The sequence below is a fragment of the Propithecus coquereli genome, unplaced genomic scaffold (genome assembly GCF_000956105.1).
Source record: "Propithecus coquereli isolate 6110/MARCELLA unplaced genomic scaffold, Pcoq_1.0 Scaffold640, whole genome shotgun sequence".
Classification (NCBI taxonomy): Eukaryota; Metazoa; Chordata; class Mammalia; order Primates; family Indriidae; genus Propithecus; species Propithecus coquereli.
Genome location: NW_012152397.1, coordinates 723617 through 749872, shown reverse-complemented (window position 1 = coordinate 749872; position 26256 = coordinate 723617). Strand labels below are relative to the sequence as shown.

The window sequence follows — 26256 nt, the reverse complement described above, 5'->3', positions numbered from 1 at the left end:
AAAAAAAAAAAAAAAAGAACAAAAAAATAAAAACCATCAATGAAAAACAATCATGGATTTTTGGGGACAACTGGTTAAATTTTAAGGACGTAATAATCCTTAAAATTAAAACAAATTCTTTGTTCTTAGGAAATACATACTCAAATATTTATGAATGTCATGATGTCTATAACTTAATTCCAAATAGTCCAGCTAAAACACAAACCAAAACATACATGCATACACACACATAATACACCTACATATGTACAAAGAGAGAGACAGAGAGCAAGTACAAGTACATACTTATGTGGCAAAATATTGGCAACTGGTGAATCTAAGTGAAGGTCTTACAAGTGTTGATTCCTATTTCTCTTTCAGTTTGAAATTTTTCAAAATAAAAAGTTAGAGGAAAATATTAAGATACCAACCCCTACCATAAACATTCTTCTCTGGAGGGGCCTAAGAAATTGAGTTTCTCTTGCTTAGCATAAAAACTATTCATAGTAATTTCAACAAAATGGTAAAGTATTAGAGTTCATAGTACCTCAGCCTTAATTTCAACAATTCTCCAACGACACTCGCACACATTCATTTTAAGTGGAATCAACTTCAAGTGTTTGCAAAGGAAAATGGGTTTTAAAAGACAAGATGTAAGGGGCCAAAGGAGTGGAGGAGGCTCAATACTATGAAACTTTATCAGCCTGTAACTGTAACTTTTAGGCCAATGTTATTATTTTGTATTCTCTAATTAGAGAAAAGATATGAAAGTCTCTGGTCAATGATTAGGATGAGAGGCTCCCCAGCAGACCAAGTCTAGGATTGAGGGATCAGCTCAAAGGCCATTCATATACTAACCAAAAATACTAATCGAAAATAAGCCATCACCATTCTACCCGAGGAATTTTTGTTTATTTGTTTTTGTTTTTTTTAACTGTCATCCCAGAAAGAGCTGGGTAAGAGGCAGCTTTGTAGGACCATCACAGCAGGACAACTCTGCTAGAATTTATGCAAGGCTATCAGATGCAGGGCTCCAATTTTGAGAAAAAGGAAGAACAAGGCAAACATAGGTAGACTGGTGAGGAGGGAGGCCCACACCTGGGGAACTGTTGTACAGAGGTTCCAGCCAGCCCTTGCCCAAGATGCTCTCTGCCCCCATCCCTCTCGGAATTGATGGCCCTCTGGAAGTTCCCCAGCACCACAACAGTCGCATGTTTTTTTAATAATCCCTATGAAATTAACAAGGTTATTCTAAGTAAATCAGCCATCCAAGAAAAGCACAACTGTTTAAAGCCTGTACCAGCTAGGGCTCTCAGAGATTTCAATTATTTAGCTCATATTTGAAACTGAAAATTAAATGTTGGTCCATAGTTTATTCTGTTTAGGCTTCCCAAATCAGAAAAATGAATGAAGTTAAAGATGGAAAAAACTCTTTTTTGGTTAGGAGGTAGGTTTATAAAAGGAATAATGTCTTTATAATATTTTGCCCATTACTAATGTTCTATAGGCACTGGAGAACATAACAGTAGCCACACTTTGGACAGAGTGATAAAGTCATATCAAAGATGATGTAATATAGAACAAAAAGGAGTATATATAACATAGTAATCATTTATTTAAAATGTTAACTTACCATCTGTTCCTGAATATCCCTCTTTGCCTGGGAAAACCCTTGTTGTAATTCTTCAAGTAAGATCTCAGATGCTTGGGCTCTTAGGACAAGTGCAGAGATCTTTTAAAAAATGCATACATAGAAAACAGGTTAGGAAATTGGTTAATTCTAAAACTAACTCTTCCCTCTCCTGATTATTTAGTGCCCAGAATTGATATTTTATTAGCTCATGCTAATCACTCATCACTCCTTCAACAGATATATACGTCTGCTGTGTGCAAAAGCCTCAGCCTTTCAGATAAGACAAGGCAGTACACCAAAGCTCTGAGTCATGTGCTGCCATACATGAACAAACAGCATTATATGTGTCTCTAGGCAGATATTAACTCATGTTACCTAGTGCTAGATTTTTTTTTTTTTTTTGAGACAGGGTCTCAGTCTGTTGACCAGGCTAGAGTGTAGTAGCATCATATTAACAGCTCACTGCAACCTCAAACTCCTGGGCTAAAGCAATCCTCTTGCCTCAAGCCTTCCAAATAGCTGAGACTACAGGCACGTGCCTGGCTAATTTTTTCTATTTTTTTTTTTTTTTAGAGACAGGGTCTTGCTATGATGCCCAGGCTGGTCTCTAACTCCCGGCCTCAAGTGATCCTCTAGCCTCAGCCTCCCAAAGTGCTGGGATTACAGACATAAGCCATGGGACTCAGCCATAGATTTTTTAAAGAGGGGGGGAAAAATCAATAAAAAATTGAAACCCTGTCCACACAAAAAAAGCACACATTTAAACAATAAATCAATATTTTCTGAACTAGCTACAATCTTGTAAGATGGTTTACTTAAGAGTAATATATATATGAATAACACCATTGAACTCTAAACTTCCTTGAATTAGTTTTAACGTTCCTGAGCAGGGGTTTAGTTGAAAATTGATGACTTATACATAAAAATTACAATATAAATGGAAATAATTTTATTTAGACATTTAAAAAATAATTATTATCATAATTCTGCTTCCAATAGTGGCAAATTAGGTAAGTGAACCAACTCTGCTATTGAGAATTATAAAAACGGTACAAAAATAAAATATATCTACTAGAAGGCACTGGAGAACTAACGGAGGAAAAAAGAACCACAGAGAAAAGGACCAGGATGAGGACACATGGAGAATGAAATGAAGCATCTGGAACTGTTTCCTAGCAACATGTGCCAAAAGAAATAGATGTGACAGTGAGATGCTGAGCAGGGTGTGAGAACCCTAGGATAGACTGGCAAAAGAGTCCAGGAACCACCAAGAAAAAGGACCCCTGGTAAACATCCTGCACTTTGAGTTGAGTCCCCAAAAAGGGTCACACCCTGGGGAAAGGAAAAGAATTATAAATAATCCAACCTTCCTAACTTCATATAATCTCGATTCCTATAACTGGATTAAAATGATTCAGAATTGTTAATACTACTAGTTGCCTACCTCTCGTAAGGGAAATGGCATTATCTTAAGCTTTATATTATTTCACAATCTTTTACATACAACATCCAGCACTTAAATAAAAATGCACAATAAAAAACAAAATGGACAATAAAACAGGTCTACAATAAATTCAGCTATGTGACTTGATCTGTTCAAAGATTTAAAAGACAGTATTTAGAATTGCCAGAGAACTGGAAACAATGAAGAATAGCCAAATGCAAACAATAAACTGAAAAAACCATTTACCTAAATTAAAAATTGAATGGATGGGCTTACAGATAAGATCAATTTGAAGAAAAAATTAGTGAACTAAAAGATAGTTTGAAGAAAATATAGACAAAAAGATGGAAAATACAGAAGAGAGGTTAAAAAGCATATAGACATAATGAGGTTTAACATGAATAAATGGCCAAAGAAATTAATGGCCAATGGAAATAGCTACTAGAGTTAAAAATCAGGCCTATGTAAGAAACTCCCAATTTCATTCCTATATATTTTCAAGAGTGATGAGTCCACATGGCCATCAAAAGACATTTACAAGAATATTCATAGAAAATTTACAATAGCCAAAAACTAGACACAAATGTCCCTTAACTGTAGTATAAACAAATAATGGTATATCCAAGTAAGAGAATATTCAAAGCATTAAAAAATAAATATTGCCACACCAAACAATATGCATGAATCTCACAGATGAATCTCAAAGATTCTAATGATGATCAAACAGATTAAACACAAAAGGCTACATATTTTATGATTTCATTTATATTAAGTTCAAGAACAAGCAAAACTAAAACACAGTGTTAAAAGGCAGAAGAGGAGGTTACCTCTATGTATACGTAGATGGGGTATTTACTGACTAGGAAAGGGCAGCAGTATATTAAAAATGTTCTACATCTTGATCTGGATGAAGATTACTGTGGTAAAATTTTTCACGTTAAAAATTCATCGAATCGTACACTTGATTTGTGCACTTTACTGTGTGTATCTCAATAAACACAAGTTTTTAAAAGAGTCATAATGGCTGAGAATTGTCCAATTATAATGCAAGAATTCTATGAAGCCCAAACAGAAAAAACATGAAGAAAAATACACCTAAGCATTGCACAGCAAAACTGCTAAAAACAAAAGACAAAAAGAACATCTTTAAAATAGCCAGGGAAAAAATAACATTTTACCTTCAAAGGAGCAAGAATAAGACAGATAGCTGAGCCAGAAGCAATGGAATAATAACTTCAAAGTGCTGAAAGAAAATAACGTAAGTACTGAGAATTCTACACCTAGCAAAAGTATTCTTCTTGAATGAAGTGGAAAGGAAAAGATATGTCTGATAAACAAAAATGTAAGAGAATTGAGACTTCTGGTGCTGTCCAAGATGGACTAAGCCCACTATGGCCTCTCTCTCTCTGATTACAACTAAACACTCTGGACAAAATACCTTAGGACTCTGAAAAGGAAACAAAAGCAGACAGATTGGGGAGGGAAATCAAAACCAGAAGCAATTCATACAGGAGTTAGTTTCCTGTTCATTTATTCTTCTCTCCTACTGTCTCAACAGCATTGACCTGAGGGCAGCCCCAGTTGTGAAACTCTAACAGTTGTAGCAGTACAGAAGGTAAATCTTGCTGGCCGCTGGCCCAGAAACAGGGTTCCTGTGAGTCAGTTAGTATAGGGAAAATCTCAGAGAGGAGTGCTCTAGGAAAGGATCTCCTAATTCTGCATATGAATTAGCACAAGTCCCACACTCATCTCTGAGCTACACATACAAGGACAGACCCAAAGCCACAGAGCAAAGGCTTTTAAAACTGAATTGGCATTAGAACTATCACTGGTAGAAGGCAAAACAGAACTTGGGAACTGTACCTAATCAGGTTAACTGCCTGCTAAAACAGAAAAACAAAAACATAAACATTCTCAAGAGGATTTTAACAGAACCCAGAGTCTCGCAATAAAATCCATAATTCCCAGGACACAGTATAAAAGTACCTGACATAGAAAGAACCAGGAAAAATGTGACCAATTCTCAGGAGGAAAGAAAATGAACAAATGCCAAACCCATGATGGCCCAGGTTGGAATCAAAGACTTTTAAGTAGCTATTACAACTATGCTCCATGAGGTAAAGGTAAATGCTTTTGAAACAAATAAAAAGATAGCTCTCAAGAGAGAAATAAAAACATGAAAAAAAGAACCAAGTGGGCTGGGCATGGTGGCTCATGCCTGTAATCCTAGCACTCTGGGAGGCCAAGGCAGGAGGATAGCTTGAGTTCAGGAGTTTGAGACCAGCCTGAGCAAAAGTGAGACCCTGTCTCTACAAAAAATACAAAAATTAGCCAGGCATGGTGGTGCATGCCTATAGTCCCAGCTACTTGGGAAGCTGAGGCAAGAGGATGGCTTGAGCCCAGGAGTTTGAGCTTGCAGTGAGCTATGTTGATGCCACTGCATTCTACCCAGAGCAACAGAGCGAGACTCTGTTTCCGAAAAAAAAAGAAGAACCAAGTGAAAATTTTATTTCACACAAATCACAGTGTAGAATTTGGTATAAAAATAGACAAACAGACCAATCAAACAGAAGACAGTCCTCAAACTAACCCATACATATATAGTCACTTGATAGACGAGAAATATGACACTGCAGAGTAATAGGGAAAAGGTAATCTTTTCACTAATGGTACAGAAACTGGTTATCCATAAGAAAAAAATAAATTTTACCATTATCTACATTGTGTGTATGTATGTATGTGTATTAATCAGTTCTAAATGGATTTTAGATAATGTAAATGTAATGTAAATGTAAACTACAAACAATAAAGCTTCTTTCTAAATGATAATATATGAGAATATCTTCATAACTCCAAAGTAAAAAAATATTCTTTTAAAAACAGGAGAAAATTTACTGACCATAAAGAAAAGATCAATACATTTACATTAAAATTAAGAACTTCTGTTTATCAAAAGACTTCATTAATAAAAACATAAGCTACTGAGGAGAACATATCTGCAACACATTTCACTAAAAGGCTCTAAGATTATACAAAGAATATCTACAAATCAACTTTTTTAAAAAAGTAAAACAGACAATTCAACAGAAAAATAAGCATAAGACTTAAGCAGGAAACTCACAAACAAAATATCCCAATGGCCAATAAATGTGAAAAATGCTAAATAACTTCAATGATCATCATCAGAGAAGTGCAAACTAAGCCACAATGAAATACTAATGCTACACACCTACCAAAATGGCTATAATTTAATAACTAGCAAAATGAAGACCTTGGACCCACAAGAATTCTTTTCATACATTGCTGGTGGGAATACAAACTGACACTTCCACTCTGGAAAACTGTTTGGCATTTTCAATATATGTTTTGAACATTTTGACCCAGGCATTCCACTCCTAGAAAAATACCCAGCAGAAGTATGTCCACCAAACCTGATACAGAAATTTCAAAGTAACATTATTCATAATATCCTAGAAATGGAAACAACTAAAACATCCATCAACATTAGGACAGATAAATTGTGATATACCCATACCACAGTATAACTATACAATGATAAAAATGAACAAATTACTACATGCACCACGAATAGGAATCTCACACTGCTGAATTCAGGAAGACAGACACAAAAGCATACATACCATATGACTTTATTTTTCCAAATTAAAAAACAGACTAATCTAATGGTGTCAGAAGTTAGGGAAGTGATTACCTATGAGAAGAAGGTTGTAGGTGCAGGGGGAAAGTGAGGGCTTTTGAGGTACTGGCTAATGTTCTATTGCTTGATCTCAATGGTGGTACACAGATGTTAGTTCTGGTATGTTTGGTATATCTGTGTATGTTTGGTTTTTTTCTATGTATGCTACACTTTCAAAAAGCTTAAAAGAAAATAATTGGTATCTTTCTTGTCAGCAAATTTCTTGTAAAATACAAAAACCTAACTAATAAAAGTAAAAGGAGAAAAGAAAATCAGAGCCTCCTGTCATTCACTGACCATTTCAAAAGTTATATGAAAAAAAACTTATAAAAGAGATACCACAGAAAGATCAGAAAGAGATCTGTACCTGAGAGAAAATAAAATTCCAAATCTTCAGGGCAAAAGAAACATGACTACGTTTTTAAATTTTTTTTTTTTTTTAAGAGACAGAGTCTCACCATGTTGCACAGGCTGGAGTGCAGTGGCTGTTCACAGGCATAATCATACCTCACTGTGGCCTTGAACTCCTGGGCTCAAGCAATCCTCCTGCCTCAGCCTCCCAAGTAGCCGGGACTACAGGCACAAGCCACCACACATAGCTGAATTTTTCAAATTTTTTATTTAAAAAACCCAGTCATTCCCCATGGGTCACATTCTAAAAGCCCTCATTTACCTGATGACTCGAATCTTCAGTGCTCTGCTTTATGAAGTCCTCCAGCTCCTGTTTATCTTTCATAGTCTTCTCTAACTGGTCATTTGCTTGCCTGAGCATCACCTGTAGTTTTTTCACCTATGTAATTTAAAAGGTCAATTAGAAGTTAAAATCAGAATTCTTTCATAAATTTTAAAAGAATTCCTAACTCCACCATTTTTAAAAATCTCTAACTTTTTTTTTCTGAGAAACATAATAGATTGGTCAATTCAGAAAGAAATGAAATAAATGACCTCAAGTGTACTGTGCTTTACAGTTAAGAAATCAGTTCTGATCAACATTATCTCATCTGAAAATACCTACTTCTCCCCGTGGGTCCTTTAGGCCATGGCTTTGGCCTCCAATCTACAATCCATCCTAACACTATAAATTTTATAATATATTAGGTTATTAAGTATGAAATGTCCAACTTCTTTAAGTACTAAGTTTGACAGTTGATATCTCTGACATTTCACTTTGACATTTCTTGTTTTATTTTTATTGTGAAGGTACATCCTCAGTCTTGCAAATGCACGTTTTGGCTTGTGATTATCTTTCAGTATTTTTTAGAGCAATTTTTGTGAAACCATGGATAAGTCAAAATGTCATGTTATTCTGTAATATGAGTTGCATCATGGAACCAATGCAGAGCAGACAGCTCGAAATATCAATGAAGTGTTTGGGAAGGATGTGGCTAATGAACACACAGTACAATGTTTTGAGAGGTTCTATTCTGGTGATATTAATCTTGAAAATGAGCCACATGGGCAACCTGAGGTAGATAATGATGAGCTGAAAGCTATAGTGGAAGAGAATCCATCTCAACCTATGCATGAATTAGCAGCAAGGTTTGACGTTACTAGTCCAACAATATTGGACCATTTGAAACAAATCGGCAAAGGAAAGAAGCTGGGCAGATGGGTTCTAAATGAATAAAATAAGTGTCAGAAGAGAAATCATCTCAAAGCTTGCCTTCTTTGCTGTCGCAACATAAAGGTGAATCATTTCTACACTGTATTGTTACATGTGATGAAAAATGGATTCTTTCTGACAATCACATCCAGCACAATGGCTGGATAAAGATGAAGTGCTGAAACACAGTCCACAACCAAATAGTCATCAAAAAAAAGCTAATGGTGTCTGTTTGGTGGGTCCAGTGCTGGAATCATCCACTACAGCTTCATGAAACCAGGTCAATCCATTAGAGCAGATATCTACTGCAAACAACTGGATGAAATGATGAGGATGTTTGCAATTAAGCGACCGATACTGGTCAACAGAGACAGGCCAAATCTCTTGGAAGACGACGTTCCATCACATGTCACACAAACAACACTGCTCCAACTACAGAAGCCGGGCTTGGAATCTCTTTGTCGTTCACCATATTCACCATTGCATCAACTGACTACCACTTCTTCCAGGCTTTGGACTACTTCTTACAAGGAAAAATATTCAATTCTCAACAAGCTGTGGCAAACGCCTTTCAAGATTTCATGGCCACTCGCTCTCACAGGCTTTTTTGTGCTGGCATAAACAAGCTACCCTTAACATGGCAAAACCGTGTAGATAGTTTAGGCGCGTACTTTGATTAATTGTACTGCTTCTTGTTTGAGATATAACACAATACACTTTTGATTCGGAATTGGACATTTCATATTTAATGACTTAATAAAAGTGAAATCACATAATTTCCCAACTTAAAAGCCCTGAATGTCTCCCAAAGTCTTCAGGGTAAAATTTAAACCCCTTCAATCAGCACGCCTCCATCAATGATCTCATGCCTTCCTTTGCAGATTCCTCTCCCATTATTTTATAACACAAATTGTTTTCTATGCCCAGCCACATGAACTACTCATATTTCCTAGAACACATCATTTTCTTTCATAACTCTGTTCCTTTGTACGTCTTTTCTCTCCTTGAACACCCTTTCCCAACTTCTTTTCCTGACTACTTTTTATCCAGGCTCTAAAACAAACTTAGCTGAAGTGTTACCTTTCCTGACACCACAGTTAAGTTAAACGCCCCTCCTCTAGTTACACGTGTACATCTACAGTAACAAACCATACTGAACTGAGGCAACGCTAAAAGTTCCTTATGGGCAGTAACTGTGTTCTAGTTGCATCTGAATCCCCAGGACCCAGGAAAATGCCAGGTACTGATGAAGCATGACACTGATATGTCTACGGAATCCAAGATAGCCCACCCACACCACGCTATCAAAGGCCATCTATATTAGTTTTACAAATACCTTTAGAAATTTACCTGGGAACAAACTATGAAAAAGCAAACAGTAGATGAAGGAACTCAGCACCAATGACATTTGAAAAAATTAAACCATCATTTTAATCTGCTTAAAATACTTTTGAAGACTAAGGGAACAATCTTCATACCAACCAAAGAACAATTTAGAAAGATTAAAAAATATATATCTTTTTCCTACATATACTTTCGCAAGCCTACTCCCATGAAATTCTACATTATTTCCTAAATGTTATCAAGATACCCATTATTAAACATTACTTGAAAAAGTACTTCAGACTTATCAATCTCGGCATACCAAATCCACCAACACTTAATTTCTCTGACCGGATAAATTAACCTTGATTTGATAAATTTATGACAAGCAGTGGGCAACAAACTATGAATATTCCAAATACTGATTAATACAACATTCAATAAAGCTTTTATTCTATTAGAGGCAATAGTTAACCTCTTATCTCCTCAAATCTCTAAATCATAAAGTACCTTCCATGTGTATAATATAACTTCACTTGTGGACCTTGGGCGGAAGGGGCACGGTGGGAGAAATGAAGCCATACTCCTTTAGGCGATGGGCTGCCCCGTGTGCTGATGCAACTTAACAGAGCACAGACACGCAAGAGCAGAGTCCTAGTTAGCACCCACTGCAAATGCAACTGCCACTGAACGTAGCAGATTATTTCATAACTTTTTTTTTTCACAAACAAATTCAGAAGAGAAGATGATGGATATACTTTCCTAATGCAAATGTGGATGGGAAGACAATTGATTCTGCATCTCCAATGAAAAGTACAACAGATCACCAATTTGGCCCATCGAAAAGAAACTCACCTGGTCTCTGGTTTCAGCCTCCTGAATCTGAATTCCTTGTAACTGTTTTTCGTAATTAGAACACATATCACAACGTCTACCAAGTTTATTTCCAGCATTATGCACCTAAAGGACACCAAAATTACCTCTTATTACGTAGAACAAAATATTAATAATTCTACATCACATACTAGAGGTACACATGCATAGTCTTACCGATGTTACTCAAGGTAGATCAAGGAGTAAACAATTTCTTCAAGGATTTCAGGCAAAAAGTTATAATATTAGGGTTGATTAAAAGTCATAAAATCTAGTACATGTATGATAGGAAAACAAGGGAAACAACTTATCACCAAAAGGCTAATGGCCATAAAAACACCACATTTAAGAAAAAGCACAAAGCAAGCAAAGGGTTTTACGCCATGGCACTTAAAACTTATATTAATACTGTCTGACCAATGAGAAGGAAAAAAACAAAACCAGTGCCAATTCACAATTTTACTAGCTCCGATGACAAAATAGGTATGAAACTATTAAGTATCCCCTTCTCACATATATTGTACGTAAGACTAATGAGAATAGTTTTTGTTGTTGTTGTTTTAGAATACTTTCCTTCTGACTTAGTAACCTATTCCACTTACTAACCAACAGCTTCTTTAAAGAGAAGCAGCCCTGAGTAAAGGAAAGCACTGGAAGTCAGGTTTTGCCACTAAGTCAAGGGGAACACTCAAGCAACTCACTTGATCTTTCTGAGCCAGCTTCCTCATCTCTAAATTGGGGATAATCATGCCCTGATTGCCTCATTATGATCATGAAGCTCAAAGAGGTCAGGTACAGGAAAGGGCTTTGTAATCTGTAAAGCACTATGCAAATACATATTTAAGCTTATCTCCTAATCTTTCCTCTGAGTTTACAAGTTCTACAAGGAGGACAATTAACCTCATTGAAGACTGCCTTCTTTTCTCTCCTATATTTTCCAACCCCTCCGTAGACTCACTCGCAGCATCAACAGCTGACAAGCACTTGCACTTTAGATCTAAAGGAAAGATGAAAGGGTGTGAATCCTGGAATGCATGGAGATCATAGAAAACAGCAAAGCAAACCAAATTCAGATTACTGAAAAACTCATCAATGCTAGTCAGGCAGGTTGCTTCAACTTCAGAGGTGTAACATCAGGTGGAGAAGTTCACACTCGATGCCACTGGCTAGTTACAATCTCTTTCACAACAACCAAAGCAGACTATGGTGAGGGTCAGATGACATAGGCGAACATCCACTGGCTGTCAACAGGTGCCTCCAGACACCACCTGCTGAATGAACAACAAATTCCAGAGCTACCCAGTATCCCTTAGAGTGAGCAAAAGGAAAAGAGAAAGATAACTTACCTCTTTCTGTAGGAGATTCCATTCTGTCTCACTAACTAAGCGGTAACCACTGGGGGACACATAAGCACTCTCCAAACCCTGGGTAACACTGGACAGGAGGGATGCTGTCTCTTCTTGTTCTGGTGTCATTGCCTTGATTGCTCTTTCCTGATCTTTGGTTAACATAAACCCACTTGGCATCTGGAGTGACCCAAGGGAGGCAGTATCAAAGTTCTCAGACACTGAATCTGCTCCCACCAGTGGTCCAAATTCTGACTCGTCCAGGTTTCCAGCAGATTTTGCTTTGTAGTTATAGCCTAAAGCTTTGGATTGCAATGAGCCCGAGGTTCCCAAGCTGTCTGTAGACTGTGCTCTCCTGAGTCCATCTTTAAACATGTCATTGTCCGATTTACTGAATGGATCTCCAGATGGCAACAATAAGTCTGCATCTAAGGAATGGACTGAACCATGCGCGCTATCTAAATGCTCCTGAAATGTCAAAATATATATTGCCAAGTTAGACAATTCTCTGTATGTTCAAAGTGAAAACCTACTCTATAATAAATATATTTTACCATTCATTACACATGGTAATCATTAAGGTGCTACCTACATATAATCCCTGAACAAACATTTATTGACTATCTTCTATATGCTGGGCACTAGACCAGGCACTCAGGATACAACTGTGAGCAAGACACACAATCCCTGACCTCAAGATGAGTACAGTCTCATAAAAAAGACAAACAAGTAAGCAGGCTATTATAATACTATATTTGACAAAATGATAGTCTAGAACTATTCAGTGAATGCTCTAGGAGCTCAAGGACAGGAATTTAGCCCAGACACGAAGAGTTGGGGAAGGTCATCTGCAATTTGGTGGTGGATATGTCAAGCATGAGGCACCTGCTGTATATGAAAGTGGAAATGTCCAACTAATAGAGGGACACTGAGTCTTTAGAAAGACACTTGGGAATAACCATCATATACTGATAATTAAAATCACAACAGTAAATTAGAAGACCTAGCATGAGTGCGTAGGATAAGAGGGCTGAGGGTGGAACCCTGAGAAATACTAACATTTCTGGGACAGGCAAAGAAGTGGCCAGAGTAGCACAAGGGAAATGAGAAGAATGTGGTATCCTGGAAACCAAATTGCAAGCAAGGTGTAATCAACACATTAAATGTGGTACACTAAGTGAGAGAAGACAAAAAGGTCACATATCATAAAGATTCCATCCATATGAAATGTCCAGAACAGGTAAATCCATAGAGACATACAGCCAACTAGTGACTGCCAGAGGCTAGAGGGAGGGGAAAATGGGAAAGGAATCCTTAATGGGTATGGGGATCTCCTTTGGGAGTGATGAAAATGTTTTCAAACTAGACAGAGGTGATGGTTGCATAACACTCTGTCTATACTAAATGCCACTGAATTGTATTCTTAAGTGGTTAATTTATATTATGTGAATTTCATCTGAATTTTTTAAAAAACATATGGCACAGTACATTCCCAAAGGCAAAAAGCAAACCAGTGAGATTACATGATGCAGCTGCATAGTTAATGGGGAAACAAGAAAATCAAGGAAAATGTAAAAAGTTTTCCTTGAAACTAAATTTATTAAATTTAAAGGACTATCTTTAAGATAATATACTTTCTATTTTTTGTTGTTAAATGCCCTTTATTTTATGAACCAGAAGAGACTATGGAATCCAGTTCACTTCTTTGAAAATGTTTTAAAAATATTCTTGGTATGATAAAAAGTTGACAACTTTTATGTTAACTCCTGCGTTTCTTGTCTTTTAAAGATTTTTACTCACGTGAAACTCAGACAGCTGAGAATACAAACCTGGTATGTATTATGCTGACTATGGCAAAGGTCCCAAATAAGTATCCCAACAAAAACTGGGATAAGACCCTATTCTGTTAGCTTACAAATAAATCTACCATCTACTGCTACCACATACAGTGCTGTCTGAGAGGGGACATACAGGGATAGAAAAGTTGTGAGGGCCATTTGTAAAACACCAGACCATCATATTGGCAATAGTGCAACAAACACATACTCCTAGCGCGAGTATAAACTATTATGGTGTTTCTGAAATATGATTCAACGATATGTCCTAATACCTTAAAAATGTTTATGTCTTTGAATTCAGTAGTTGTTTTCCTAAGAATGTATACTTAAAAAAAAATCAGATACATCCATGATGATTTCTGAAAAAGGAAAAATTACATATAATAGCATTCTGACATATAATAATGAAAATTTTATAGTAGTAAAAAATGAAACCAACTTGACTATGAGTGCATTAATTATGCTGTTTATTTTCTGTATTTCAGAATGTTTGGACTTCTTGGGGGCCTTGCTGGTTAGGAAGAAACTGTGCCTAGCAGGGCTAATTCCTACAGATAATAAACAATTTACCTTCCTGTGAACATACCTTTCATAGGCAAACCAACCAATCCCAAGCTCATATCCCCAACCATTTACTTTGCCTAACTCTCACACTCCAAGTCAGTATTTCCCCTATCCGAAACTACCTTCAGGGCCAGGTGCCAAACAGCTAAGGACAGCCCCTATGCCCCAAACCCTGCCAGAATTACTATACTGGCCAGTCCTAAACTGTTTGCTCTGCTCTGCCTTGCTTTTCCCAGGGAAATCCCAACGACAGCTGTGGCCCATGCTTTCCCTGGCTCCTGCTTCTACTTCCTGCCCAGCTCTGGTGCTTCCCCATATGGCCCTTGTGGCATGTGCCTCTGTTTCCAGGGGAACTCCCAGCAACATACAACTTTTTCCAATGGCATTGACCTCTCTGTGTCATCACCCAGTCACCTTGATAAACTAAAACCTGGGCACAAATCAATTAGTAGGGAATTGGCTAAAGGAACTATGGCACATTTATATGCTGAAATTCTGTCAGCCATTAAATGCCATTTCTGGGAAGAACATTTAATGATGTGCCAAAACTTTAAAGTAGATTTAAGAGGGGAAAAATTGTACCTAAAACATTATATAGTGACAATCTGGATTATGTTTAAAAAGTACAAATAGAAATACATATGCTGTCTTTGGAAAAGAAGATAGAAGAAGGGGGGGAAGAAGAAAGAGACATACCAAAATTTCAGTGATGGTTATCTCTGGGTGGTAAGATTATCTACCAGTTATTTTTATCTTGTATGATGTTTTCTATACTTTCCAAATTTTCCATAATGAGCATATATTACTTTTGTAGTGAGAAAAGCATATTCTAAGTATCAGGTTAAAGAAGATATGTGGTCCTACAAATTTCAAATATCTTTAGCAATAAATATAACTTTCCAAACATTCCATATTAACTTTAAACCAACAGCTAAAGTGTCATGATTCTCAACGCAAAGCAATTATATCCAACATTCAAATTGCAAACTACCAGATCTGAAAGTCTGCAGATCTGTTAACACAGAATCAAAAATAAGAAAAATACTTCTCTGTAAATCATAACAAATCTCCCTTTCCTGTTTTCCTGCTTTTCAAACATTCCTGGGTAGATGATTGCATGATGCAAAAACCATGTAATAATAGTTGGCTGTACCCAAAAATTGAGGCATTCTCCTGGGAGTCTAACGATTAAAAACATGCACAGCAGAATCAGGCCAAGTGGTCATCAGTGTATGTCCCAAAACAAAGAAAGTACAAAAACAACTACAACATGCAGAACTTTTCAGTGACTACTAGGTTTTTTTTTTTCGAGTTTTCTTTAATGTCAAATTATCCATAAACATGGAAATACAAGCCACCAGGAAGTAGATTATATATGGCTCAGAGTAAATCTGCAAAGCAAACAAAAACGTGATACCTGTGCAAGTGAAGAAAAGACCCCTATTCAATTTAACTGAAACTCATTCACCAGGACAGGAAAGGAGGTGGGGGTGGGGAAGTGAGCATAAACATCTAAAGAGCAGGGACAGAATAAACAAGGCACAAAAATATGGACAGTAAGTAGCCAAGTCTGGCTGTAGAGAAGTGGAGAGCAGTGGGTGAGACTAGAAGGGCCATTCAAGTGTGAAAGCCCTTGTGTACCAAGCTAGGGACCTTAGTTTTTATCCTAAAGGCAATAAAAGCAGCATTTCCTTCATTGAAAACAAGGTAACAGCATGATTTCTGAAAAATGAGTAGAAAGATTTCAATACTCAGAAATGCAGTGGGAAGTAAGCATTCCAAATGAAGGGACCAACAAAGAGGTGGAGAGCCTAGCACAAGATGATGAGCAATGCGGCTAAAAATGGAATCCACATAATGAAGGGCCTCAATTGTCTGACTGAGGAATTCACCGTAATTACGTAGGTATGGAAGTCAGTAGTGGTTTCTGAGTAGAGGAGTGGCCTTGCTGCAGCTACACTTGAGAAAATGAATGTGACAATAATGCTGAGGATGCAAGGGAGCATGACAGACTGAAGACAGGACACCAGGTGAGGAGGCCCTGGCCACATTATGGGTGAGAGGTGATGAGGCCACTAGGAACACCACCTTATACTTCCGGTGTCTCCACTCTACTCATTCCCAATACCTGAAATGTTTTACCCTGCCTCATCACAATCTGTCAAACCTCACTCACAGGTTCTCAGGGCTTCAGACCTAGTATCGGTTTAATACTCATCTATGTGATACAGGAAGTACAATGTTTCAACATTTTAGATAATCTCTTTTAAACAAAAAGTTCAAAGTATTAGCAACATGCATAGTTCACATCAAAAAAGATTTTGCAGAATTATTTAAAGATTTCTTTTAATGTATTAAAATTTGAAACCACTGGAAAAAAGAACATCTAATTATTTCAGACAGTGAATCAAACTGCAACATGTTTCAAATGATGCTACCTACAATGCCATAAAGACAACTGAAAATAAATATTGTCATTTTATATAGTTTCCAGTAGTTATATACTTCCCATATGAAGAATTAACTGATGATTATGAGTAAGCTCAAAATGGTGACATTGTATATATAATGATCTTAATTACAGATTCACTATACCTCTTCATTTGATAACTGGGCTGAAGATTCTTCTTGAGTTAAAGCACACACTACGGGTATTTTTACTTCTTCCTCAACATCTGTTTTTTTATGATCCTTTCTCTTATTGAGTCTTTGTTGTTCATCATCTTCCTAAAGGTTAAGAAGAAAAAAAAACATACATATTACCCAGGTAATGTACTTAGTAAGTCGTATAGTCCTTTAGCCACTCAAAACAAATAAAAGCTCTGTTTTGAGTTTTATGATTACAGAAAACTGGACACTTAAGCTTATTTGTTTTGTAATCAAATCGAAGGGCCTCTGGTCATGAAAACATACCATAATGCCACAAGTGCAAAGTAGGAACCCTGGTATAAAGGAGAAATCAGGAAGCAGCTTCCAAGAAAAGTATATTGTGTGAAAGTGGCAAAGCAAAAGAAAGCAAAACCTCCCTCCTTCAACTGATCTAAGAAGAGAAAATTTACATAGAATATTCCTTCTGTTTATTGTAGAAAACAAGTAAGAAAAAGCTATAACATTATCTATCCATTAGAAAAAAGTATAGGTCTGGCTCCGTGGCTCATGCCTGCAATCCTAACAGTTTGGGAGGCCGAGGTGGGAAGACTGCTTGAGGCCAGGAGTTAGAGACCAGACTAAGCAAGAACAAGACCCCGTCTCTACAAAAGTAAAAAAGTTAGCCAGGCATAGTGGCACATGCCTATAGTCCCAGCAACTTGAGAGGCCGAGACAGGAAGACTGCTTGAGCCCAGGAGTTTGAGGTTGCGGTGAGCTATGATGCCACTGTACTCTAGCCTGGGCAACAGAGTGAGACCCTGTCTCCAAAAAAAAAGAAAATGAAACAAGTACAACGTTACATGAAATACAAAGGGAACGATTAAAGTTGATATAATAATTCAAAGATGAATAAAATATTTTCAGTGCTCTCCAAAACAGTCTAATGAGGACAAACACACAAATAATCACAATACAAGTATGTACAAGGTTCTATAGAAGGAGAAAAACAATGACTGACTTAATCTGAGTGAGCCAGCAAAGGGGGCCCAAAGGAGGTAACACTTCAGCTGTATCTTTTAAAGACCAGGAAGTTAAGTTTGCCAGTTGTGTGAGAGGAGACAGGTAAGGGTTCCAGGGAGAAAGGAAGCACATATAAAAGACAAAGACACGGGAAAGCAGGTTAGTGGGAGAAATACTGAGTAATCTGATATGAATGAAAAATGGGTAGGCTCATCAGATGTGAGGGACATGGAGAACGGGGTGGTGATTAAATACTTTGACTTTGGAATCAGATTTGGCTCAAACCTCAGATGTGCCATTAACCCCTCAGCCTGTTTCCTAATCTATAACACAGTAACTGTATAACTGTAGTCCCTACCTCATATGGAGAGTTTTGCTTTCTGAGAACCACTTGAGATAAAGCTTTACACATAAAACGTTAGCACAATGCTACCACATAGAAAGAGCTCAATAAATGTTCATAAAGGCCATAAAAGACCATCTTTGTAAAGTTTAGACTGCTTTAATGGGCAGCAGGGGAGGCATGAAAAGATCTGTACTTTTTTTTTGAGACAGAGTCTTGCTCTGTCGCCCTGGGTAGGGTGCAGTGTCGTCAGCATAACTCATGCAACCTCAAACTCCTGGGCTGAAGCGATCCTCTTGCCTCAGCCTCCTGAGTAGCTGGGACTATAGGCACGCGCCATGATGCCCACCTAATTTTTCTATTTTTAGCAGTAGAGACAGGATCCTGCTCTTGCTCAAGCTGGTCTTGGACTGCTGACCTCAAGCAATCCTCCTGCCTCAGCCTACCAGAGTGCTAGGATCACAGGCCTGAGCCACTGCACCCAGCCAAGTATCCGTACTTTACAATATGAATCCTTACGGTGACTGTGTCTACACACAGGATGAACGAGTCAGAACTAAGAGACAAAAAAGAACTTAAAAAAGAAGAAACTTCTGAAAAACAAAATCTAACGTAAGTCATATAAGGCAATTTGAAATATTGTTTTCAATACCTAGAAAGGCAGTGAACACTTTTATGTAGCTATCCCAGGCTAATACTGGCCCAGATATGCAACATGGTTGAGGATATTAGCTGTTATACTATTTGAGATGACAAAAAGAAGGGCAGGGAGGGGAACCGCCTAGATGCCAACTATAAGAAGGATTAAATCAATTATGCTACCAGTTAATAAGAATGAGATAGAACTCTGATATGAAAATATATCCAGGATAATGTTTACGGCAAAAATAAACTATAGAATAAATACTTACAGCATGTTAGCTATAGTTATATGGGGGTAGGAGGCAACCACCGTAAACATACACTCATAAACACATAGAACTGTTCTGGAAGATTCCCTACCAAACTGGTAAAAGCAGTTACTTCTGGGAAGGGAAGGTGTAGATGTCAAGGGAGATTTTTACTTGATTACTTTACATTTACTTTATTATTTCACTTTGTTTTTAAAACAAAAAAAAACTTTAACATGAGAATATATTGTGTATTAGTCATAAAACTTAAAAACATTTTTTAAAGATTAGGAGAAAACAGGATCTTGGGTATGCGGCACTCTGGACACTTGCCTTTTCTATCACTCAACCTCTCCATCTATATCATGTCACCTCCTAAGAAGGTTTTTAGAGCAATATCACCAAAGCCTTGGCCTGAACTGACACAACTCAGGAGCCGACGGAGAACTGGACAGCACTACAGAGAAAGATTCTCACAAATACGCACTGTTGCATCCTGCAGTTTATGAAGATCATTTCTAAATCGGTTTTTTCCCACAAACTAGGCCATTCCTAAAGTTGAAAAACAAAACCCCTCCAACACAGCTATTATGTTTTTTAAAATGGCATACATCACCTTGTTTCAGCCTAAGTCAATCTCTAACATACGCAAAGTAATACAATCCTGTTGGGGGGAGGGGATGTGTTTTTAACAAAGCAAACAAGTCCTACAAAACTGCTATTCACCTGATCTTTCTTCTTCAGTTCTTCAACTTGTCGGAGCTGTTCTGAAGTTAGCACAATCTCCATTCGCTGCATGTCTCTCATCAGTAAACGCTGAGATTCCAGAAACTGGTCATTGGCCTTCTGCCATGTATGTTTTAACTGGTTGTGTTGTTGTCGCTCTTGTTCCAAGAGATGGCAAACTGTTTAGGAACCACCCCCCCAGTCAAAAACACTGAATTTTAATGGTAGGCAATTTCTTTAGCACAGGGCTACTAGCACAGTTCTGGCCACTGGTCCATGTGTCTGGGATTCTGTCCTTGAGTGGCACCAGAGGCAACCTGTAGCTGAAAATGGCAGCTATCCCCACACCATTGCTCTAAAGCAAGGTCTCCCAAAGTGTGTCCATAGGAACATACCAAATAAAAATTTTTGTGCTCAGTAACTTTTAGAAACCCAGGTTAAATAAATTTTTAAAGAGTTCTTTACTACAGGACTCTGAGCTGAGAGTCATAATTGTATCTACGTTTTCTTGGAAGGTGATATAAATTCGCCAAATTTATGTGACAAAACAAACAAACCCTTTTTCACAACGCAACTCAAATAGTAAGTGTTCTAGAAAATATACTTTGGGAAACATTGCTCTAAAGGCCAAAAGTGTAGAAACCACTTCTACTTTTGTTTAATACATTCTGATAAATCTGTCATCCAGAAATCTTTCGTAGGTCCAGTTAGTGTAGACCTCTCATGCATAATAAGTCAAAGAATCTTTGTAAAATGTCTGTATTGCTAATACTCATCAGCTCAGCCATCTACTAAAAAAAGAATAGGTAGCATGATCTATCCACCCAGCCACCCACACCAAAAACCTAAGACAACTCATACTTCTGACTTTTCCTCATCCCCATATATTCAGCTGTGACAGAGACCTACTAATTCTGCCTCCTTGGCAGTATGACACATCTATCTTCTGACTTCTGCCTTGGATCAAGCCCTTATGACTTAGACAACTACAACAGTAGCCCCTTTTTAATCCTTCCTGCCCTCAGTCTTGCGCCCTCTCTGTTCTGTTCTCCATACTGCTATTAGATTGAACTTTCTAAAAATGCAAAACTGATATTATCACTCTCCAGTTTAAAACCCTTTAGAGAAGCCAGATACCAAAGGGCACATGTTGTAAAATCCCATTCATATGAAAGTCCAGAATAGACAAGTCTATAGAGATAGAAAGGTTAGTGGTTGCCAGGGGCTAGAGGAGGAGAGATAGCGAGTGGCTGCAAATGGGTAGAGGATTTCTTTTTGAGGTAATGAAAATATTTTGGAATTAGTGGTAATGGGGCACAATTTTGTGACTATATTAAAAACCACTGAATTTTACACATTAAAAGAGTAAATTTCAAGGTATATGAATTATATCTCAATAATTTAATGTATTAATAAAACAGCACAAGTAATAAAAAGTATTATAAATACTTTTTATAATATGGCACAAGTATTATAATAAAAACAGCACAAGTGTTAATAAAATAGCACATTACTATATACTTACTACTATATAAGTGATATTAGCATCTATAAGTAGTATATTATATACTTACTATATAAGTCTGATTTTTTAATATCTTGATAACTGCTTTATAATTGGTTTCTTTTGTAATCTTATATATTTTATATACTAAAAATATATTGTACTTACATACTAAAAATATACTGTATTTTATATACCAAAAATATACTGAGGGGGCTTCACAAGACTGCCAAAGGAATCCATGACACAAAAAAAAGTTAAGAACCCCAGGTATATAGAAATCACTAAAAGAATTGAAGATAAAAGTATATTTTTATTTTAATGGGGAAAAAGTAAGCCTTCTTCCCCATCCCTGGAAAACAATTTGCGCATCACTCCGCTACCAGACTGGTGAAATCAAAATTGTCCCTTAAAAACAGGGATGTTACTTAAGGCCTCCAGAATAAATTGCCCTCTCCTTCCCATTTTCACCTTTGCTAATATACTTCCATCAAAATGGGTGTGGCTGCAAAAGTAGTTTAAACAGAAATTTCCACCCTTATTATCTTTCTGCCCAAAGCTTATGCCTTTGATGTTATTACTGAGGTCATGGAGGCAAGAGAAGCCATTAACAATCCAAGAATCTTTAGTTGTCTTTACAATTTCAGCTTTTCATGAGAATATTCATACCAATTACAAAGCTTAAACTGAATCACTAACATATCACTTTGGTATTTTAGGATCTGTTATTGTCATTAGTCAATATCAATTTTTACTTACACAGTTGTCTTAGAGACTGAAATAAAAATATACAGAACATACATTTACCTTCATGCAATTCTTTCCTCAGTTTCTCAGCATCTTCCTGTAGAACAGATTTCTGAGTATTCAAAACAGCTACATACATCTCTAGATCAGTCCTACAAGATTTCTCAGCTTCCAGATAATGATTCAGTTCTTTAACCTAAATGAAGATGCAATTCTATTACATTGAAATTTACAACAGTTTCTATCTTAGGTATAATGGTAAGTTCTGGCTATGCCTTCAAAAATTTTACATTTACTTTCACATAAATTTACATTCACAAAAATTAACATTTATAATTTTTAATTATAAAACAAACATATACTTCCTATAGAAAAACTAGGAAAATAACATAATAGTAGATGTTATCCATAATCATATCACCAGAATAAATATACAATTGAGATTACACATAACCCTTTTGTAACTTGCTTTTCAAAAAGGTAGTTCCAATTTGAATTGCCAGAGCAATGTATGCACATGCCTGTTTTAACCCATACTCACTAACACCAGGTATCTTTTGCTTTTTTAAAACAGTAGTTAATTTCTCAGGATAAAAATTATGCCATACTCGTATAAGTTTGCTTTTTTTTGATTTCTGGTGAAGTAATTCCAAATGCCTTAAATTTATACAAAGGAGATATTTTCACAGATACGTATATTCATGGCAGTAAAAAACAGGGAAGTCATGATGGAAAAAATAGTCTCACACTGCAATGACACAAACTTGAAGGCAAGTTTGTATAGAAACACTATTATAAGGGGAGGATCAGTGGAAAACAAAAAAGAAACACTATTATACTTTTTTCAATCACATCTTTTTAAAAAATGCTTTATTTTTCTTGAACAATTAACTATAATACTCAAAATATTTAACAATACAGCCTAATATTTGAAAGTTATAACCAAAATAAAATACAATCCTGCCCCAGAAAACCTAGTATTATAACATCACTACTTTACTCTGTCTTGCAAACTGTCCATCCTAAATTCTGACCCTTAAGTTAACTTTCAACTTTTTCAAATCATTACGTCTAATTTCATATTAAGGTCATTTTCATGCCTTTTATCTTTCTACTTTTCCAAACTTAAAATAGCTGGATTATCTGTTTTCAGTTACCTTTACTCCTAGACCATCACATAATACTAGTCAGAGACTAAAATGATTACTTAAGCCACCATTTGAGGCTTCACTGAAGGCTTTCAGTAAACCACAAGAGATTAGCAAAGAATGGCCAAGTGCTGACTATTGTGAGGCACTCTCCCTCACACCTGAAGAGGACAGTAATTCAGCTGATGGTAATACAGTCAATGGAGCAGACATAAAATGCTGGTACATAACCACTGATTCTGCCAGCTATTACTTTGTAGAATAAACATTTGACCTAATTAATAATGAATTCCTAACAGAGTTTTGCATACTCCAATAGGGGTGAATGTGCCAAATTTGTTCTATAAGACTTGCAACACGGTTAGGGTAATAAGGCATCCCACTTTGATTTACATTTCCCCGATTTCCAGTGTGGATGAATATCTTTTCACATAGCTTGACTATTTTGTTTCCTATTTTGTGAACTGATCGCTCATATGCTTTATCTGTTTTTCTATTGAACCATTTGGCACTTGGAGACTTGGCAATTTGTTTTTATTCTGGATATTAATTTTTTGTCAGTTATACTATGAGGTATAGCTATCTTCCCACAGTCTATAGCTTCTCTTTTCAAGTTTTTGTAGTATTAATATCTTTTAATAAGGAAGTTCATATTCTAATGTAGCTAAAATTTGTCAACTTTTCTTTCAGTCAATATTCTTGTCTTATTTAAGAAATCTTTTTTGAGCCCCAACAACATAATCTCTTTTTTAACATCTATAAGTTTTACAGATTTACTTTTTACTCTTAGGCTTTTAATTCACTGAAATTAATTTTTGTAAGGTGTGAGATAGAAAATTAATTTGACTTTATTCTGTACTTCTAACTAATTATTTGAAAAACATTTTTTTAATAATCCATTCTTTCCCCCAATTTGTAATGCCAACTGTCATATACCAAATTCCCACATATATGTGGGATGATTTCTGGGCTTTCTGGTCTATTATTCTGTTTTCTTGGTGCATACTATTTATTTATTTTATTTTTTTATTTTTTTTGAGACAGGGTCTTGCTCTAGAGTGTAGTGGCATGATCATAGCTCACAGCAACCTCAAATTCCTGGACTCCAGCGATCCTCCTGCCTCAGTCTCCTGAGTAACTGGGACTACAGGTGAGCATCACCAAACCTGGCTAATTTTTCCATTTTTTATAGAGAAGGGGGTCTCTCTCTTGCTCAGGCTGGTCTCAAACTCCTAACCTCAATCACTCCTAGTGCCTGGTCCTCCCAGAGTGCTAGGATTACAGGCGTGAGCCACCACACCTACCCTAAAATTAGATTTTTAAAATCTAGTCTGATAATCTCTTTTAAAAGTTAGGTATCAGTTTACACTTATTAGGACTACTGATACATTCCCATTAAATTTTTTTTTTTTTTTTTTTTCAAGACAGAGGCTCACTCTGTTGCCCTGGCTATAGTGGTCATCCTAGCTCACAGCAACCTCAAACTCCTGGGCTCAAGTGATCCTCCTGCCTCAGCCTCCCAAGTAGCTGGGACTACAGGCACATGCCACCATGCCTGGCTAATTTTTTTCTATTTTTAGTTGTTTGGCTAATTTCTTTCTATTTAGAGTAGAGACGGGGTCTCGCTCTTGCTCAGGCTGGTCTCGAACTCCTGAGCTCAAGCAATCCTCCCCGCCTCGGCCTCCCAGAGTGCTAGGATTACAGGCGAGAGCCACCACGCCCAGCCTCCCATTCATTTTTACATTCCTATTTTGTGCTTTTGTTTACCTTTTTTCATTGTTCCTTTTGTTCCTACTTCCTTTTAATTATTAAAATTTTCAACATTCCCTTTGTATTTCCTCTGCTGCATCTTTATGGCCAACAAATTCAGCCATACTATAGCTAGATTATCTCTAAAAGATAAGATCAATTCTAGGGCTGGCATCACAAAACAGTCAACTTTGAACAGTTTATTTTCCTTGGTAAGAAAACGAATGAGACCAGGTCTCCTTTTGGTAAGAAAATGAACAGTAACTTTATCACAAAGCAGCCACTTGTGAAAAAGCATATTGTGATTATTAAAAATATCCATAAGGGCAAAACCATCTCAAAGCAGTTTTCCACATTTTAAAAAAAGAAAGATTTTCAAGATGCATATTCTAAATTACAGTTTTTTCCCTCTTACTGATTTTAATTTTGTTCATGGCAGTAGGGCAGAATCTTGGGTTCAAAGTAAATGGATTACAATGTTTCACAACCTTTGAGGCCTCCAGCTCTTTAATCTTGTCTTCGGCCTCTGTCAGTTTATCCTTCAAGGCTGCAATTTCCTTCTCCATGGGCATTACAACAGATCGAAGTTTTTCAGCATCCTCTTGGGCCTATGGTTACAAAGAATTAAATGCTACAACTTACTCATTTATTGCTTTTACTAAGAAACTCTGACTCTTCTATTTGTTGAAAGTTAGTATAACAAATAATTTCTACCAGGAACCCCATTAACACTCATAAAATTTAACCACATCTAAGTTTTAAATAATGTATTATAGGGAATGTCTAGTCATAATCAGAGTTTTCCCAAATATTCCATTTAGAATTTAGGAGTAAGTAGGAAAATGGGTTCACTAGGACAAATTTCATTTTTCACTTAAGAAAATATCCCATATAGAAAAGGAAATACAAATAAATAATTTTTACAATCCTGGTTATAAAGTTAATTAGACCATAATTTCTTATGAATATTGAAAGGGCTGATGATATCTTAAACACACAAAGTAGAACAATGTGTTTTCTAAAATATTAGAAAATTATGTTGCTATAAAAAGACTTCTACCCAATTATTTAAACAAAGTACTTTAAATATTATTTTATTTTTAATATCGAAATTAGAAAACCTAAAAAATGACCTCAAAAACTATAGTCAATGGAGCAGACATAAAATGCTGGTACATAACCACTGATTCTGCCAGCTATTACTTTGTAGAATAAACATTTGACCTAATTAATAATGAAT

At 36.5% G+C, this 26256-nt stretch overlaps 1 protein-coding gene across 2 annotated transcripts in view; it reads right to left on the bottom strand.

Moving 5' to 3' along the window:
• The window catches only part of RABEP1 (rabaptin, RAB GTPase binding effector protein 1), a 119134-nt gene that overhangs the window by 12250 nt on the left and 80628 nt on the right, over window positions 1–26256 (bottom strand). The window contains exons 5-12 of one of the 2 annotated variants that reach the window (XM_012659910.1): window positions 25505–25624; window positions 22180–22315; window positions 19869–20047; window positions 16896–17027; window positions 11899–12366; window positions 10535–10639; window positions 7427–7543; window positions 1613–1711 (exon numbers count right to left, since the gene is read on the bottom strand). In XM_012659910.1, coding sequence (XP_012515364.1) covers window positions 1613–1711; window positions 7427–7543; window positions 10535–10639; window positions 11899–12366; window positions 16896–17027; window positions 19869–20047; window positions 22180–22315; window positions 25505–25624 — 1356 coding nt within the window. The remainder of the gene's footprint in view (window positions 1–1612; window positions 1712–7426; window positions 7544–10534; window positions 10640–11898; window positions 12367–16895; window positions 17028–19868; window positions 20048–22179; window positions 22316–25504; window positions 25625–26256) is intronic. The other variant, XM_012659911.1, reaches the window with a different exon arrangement.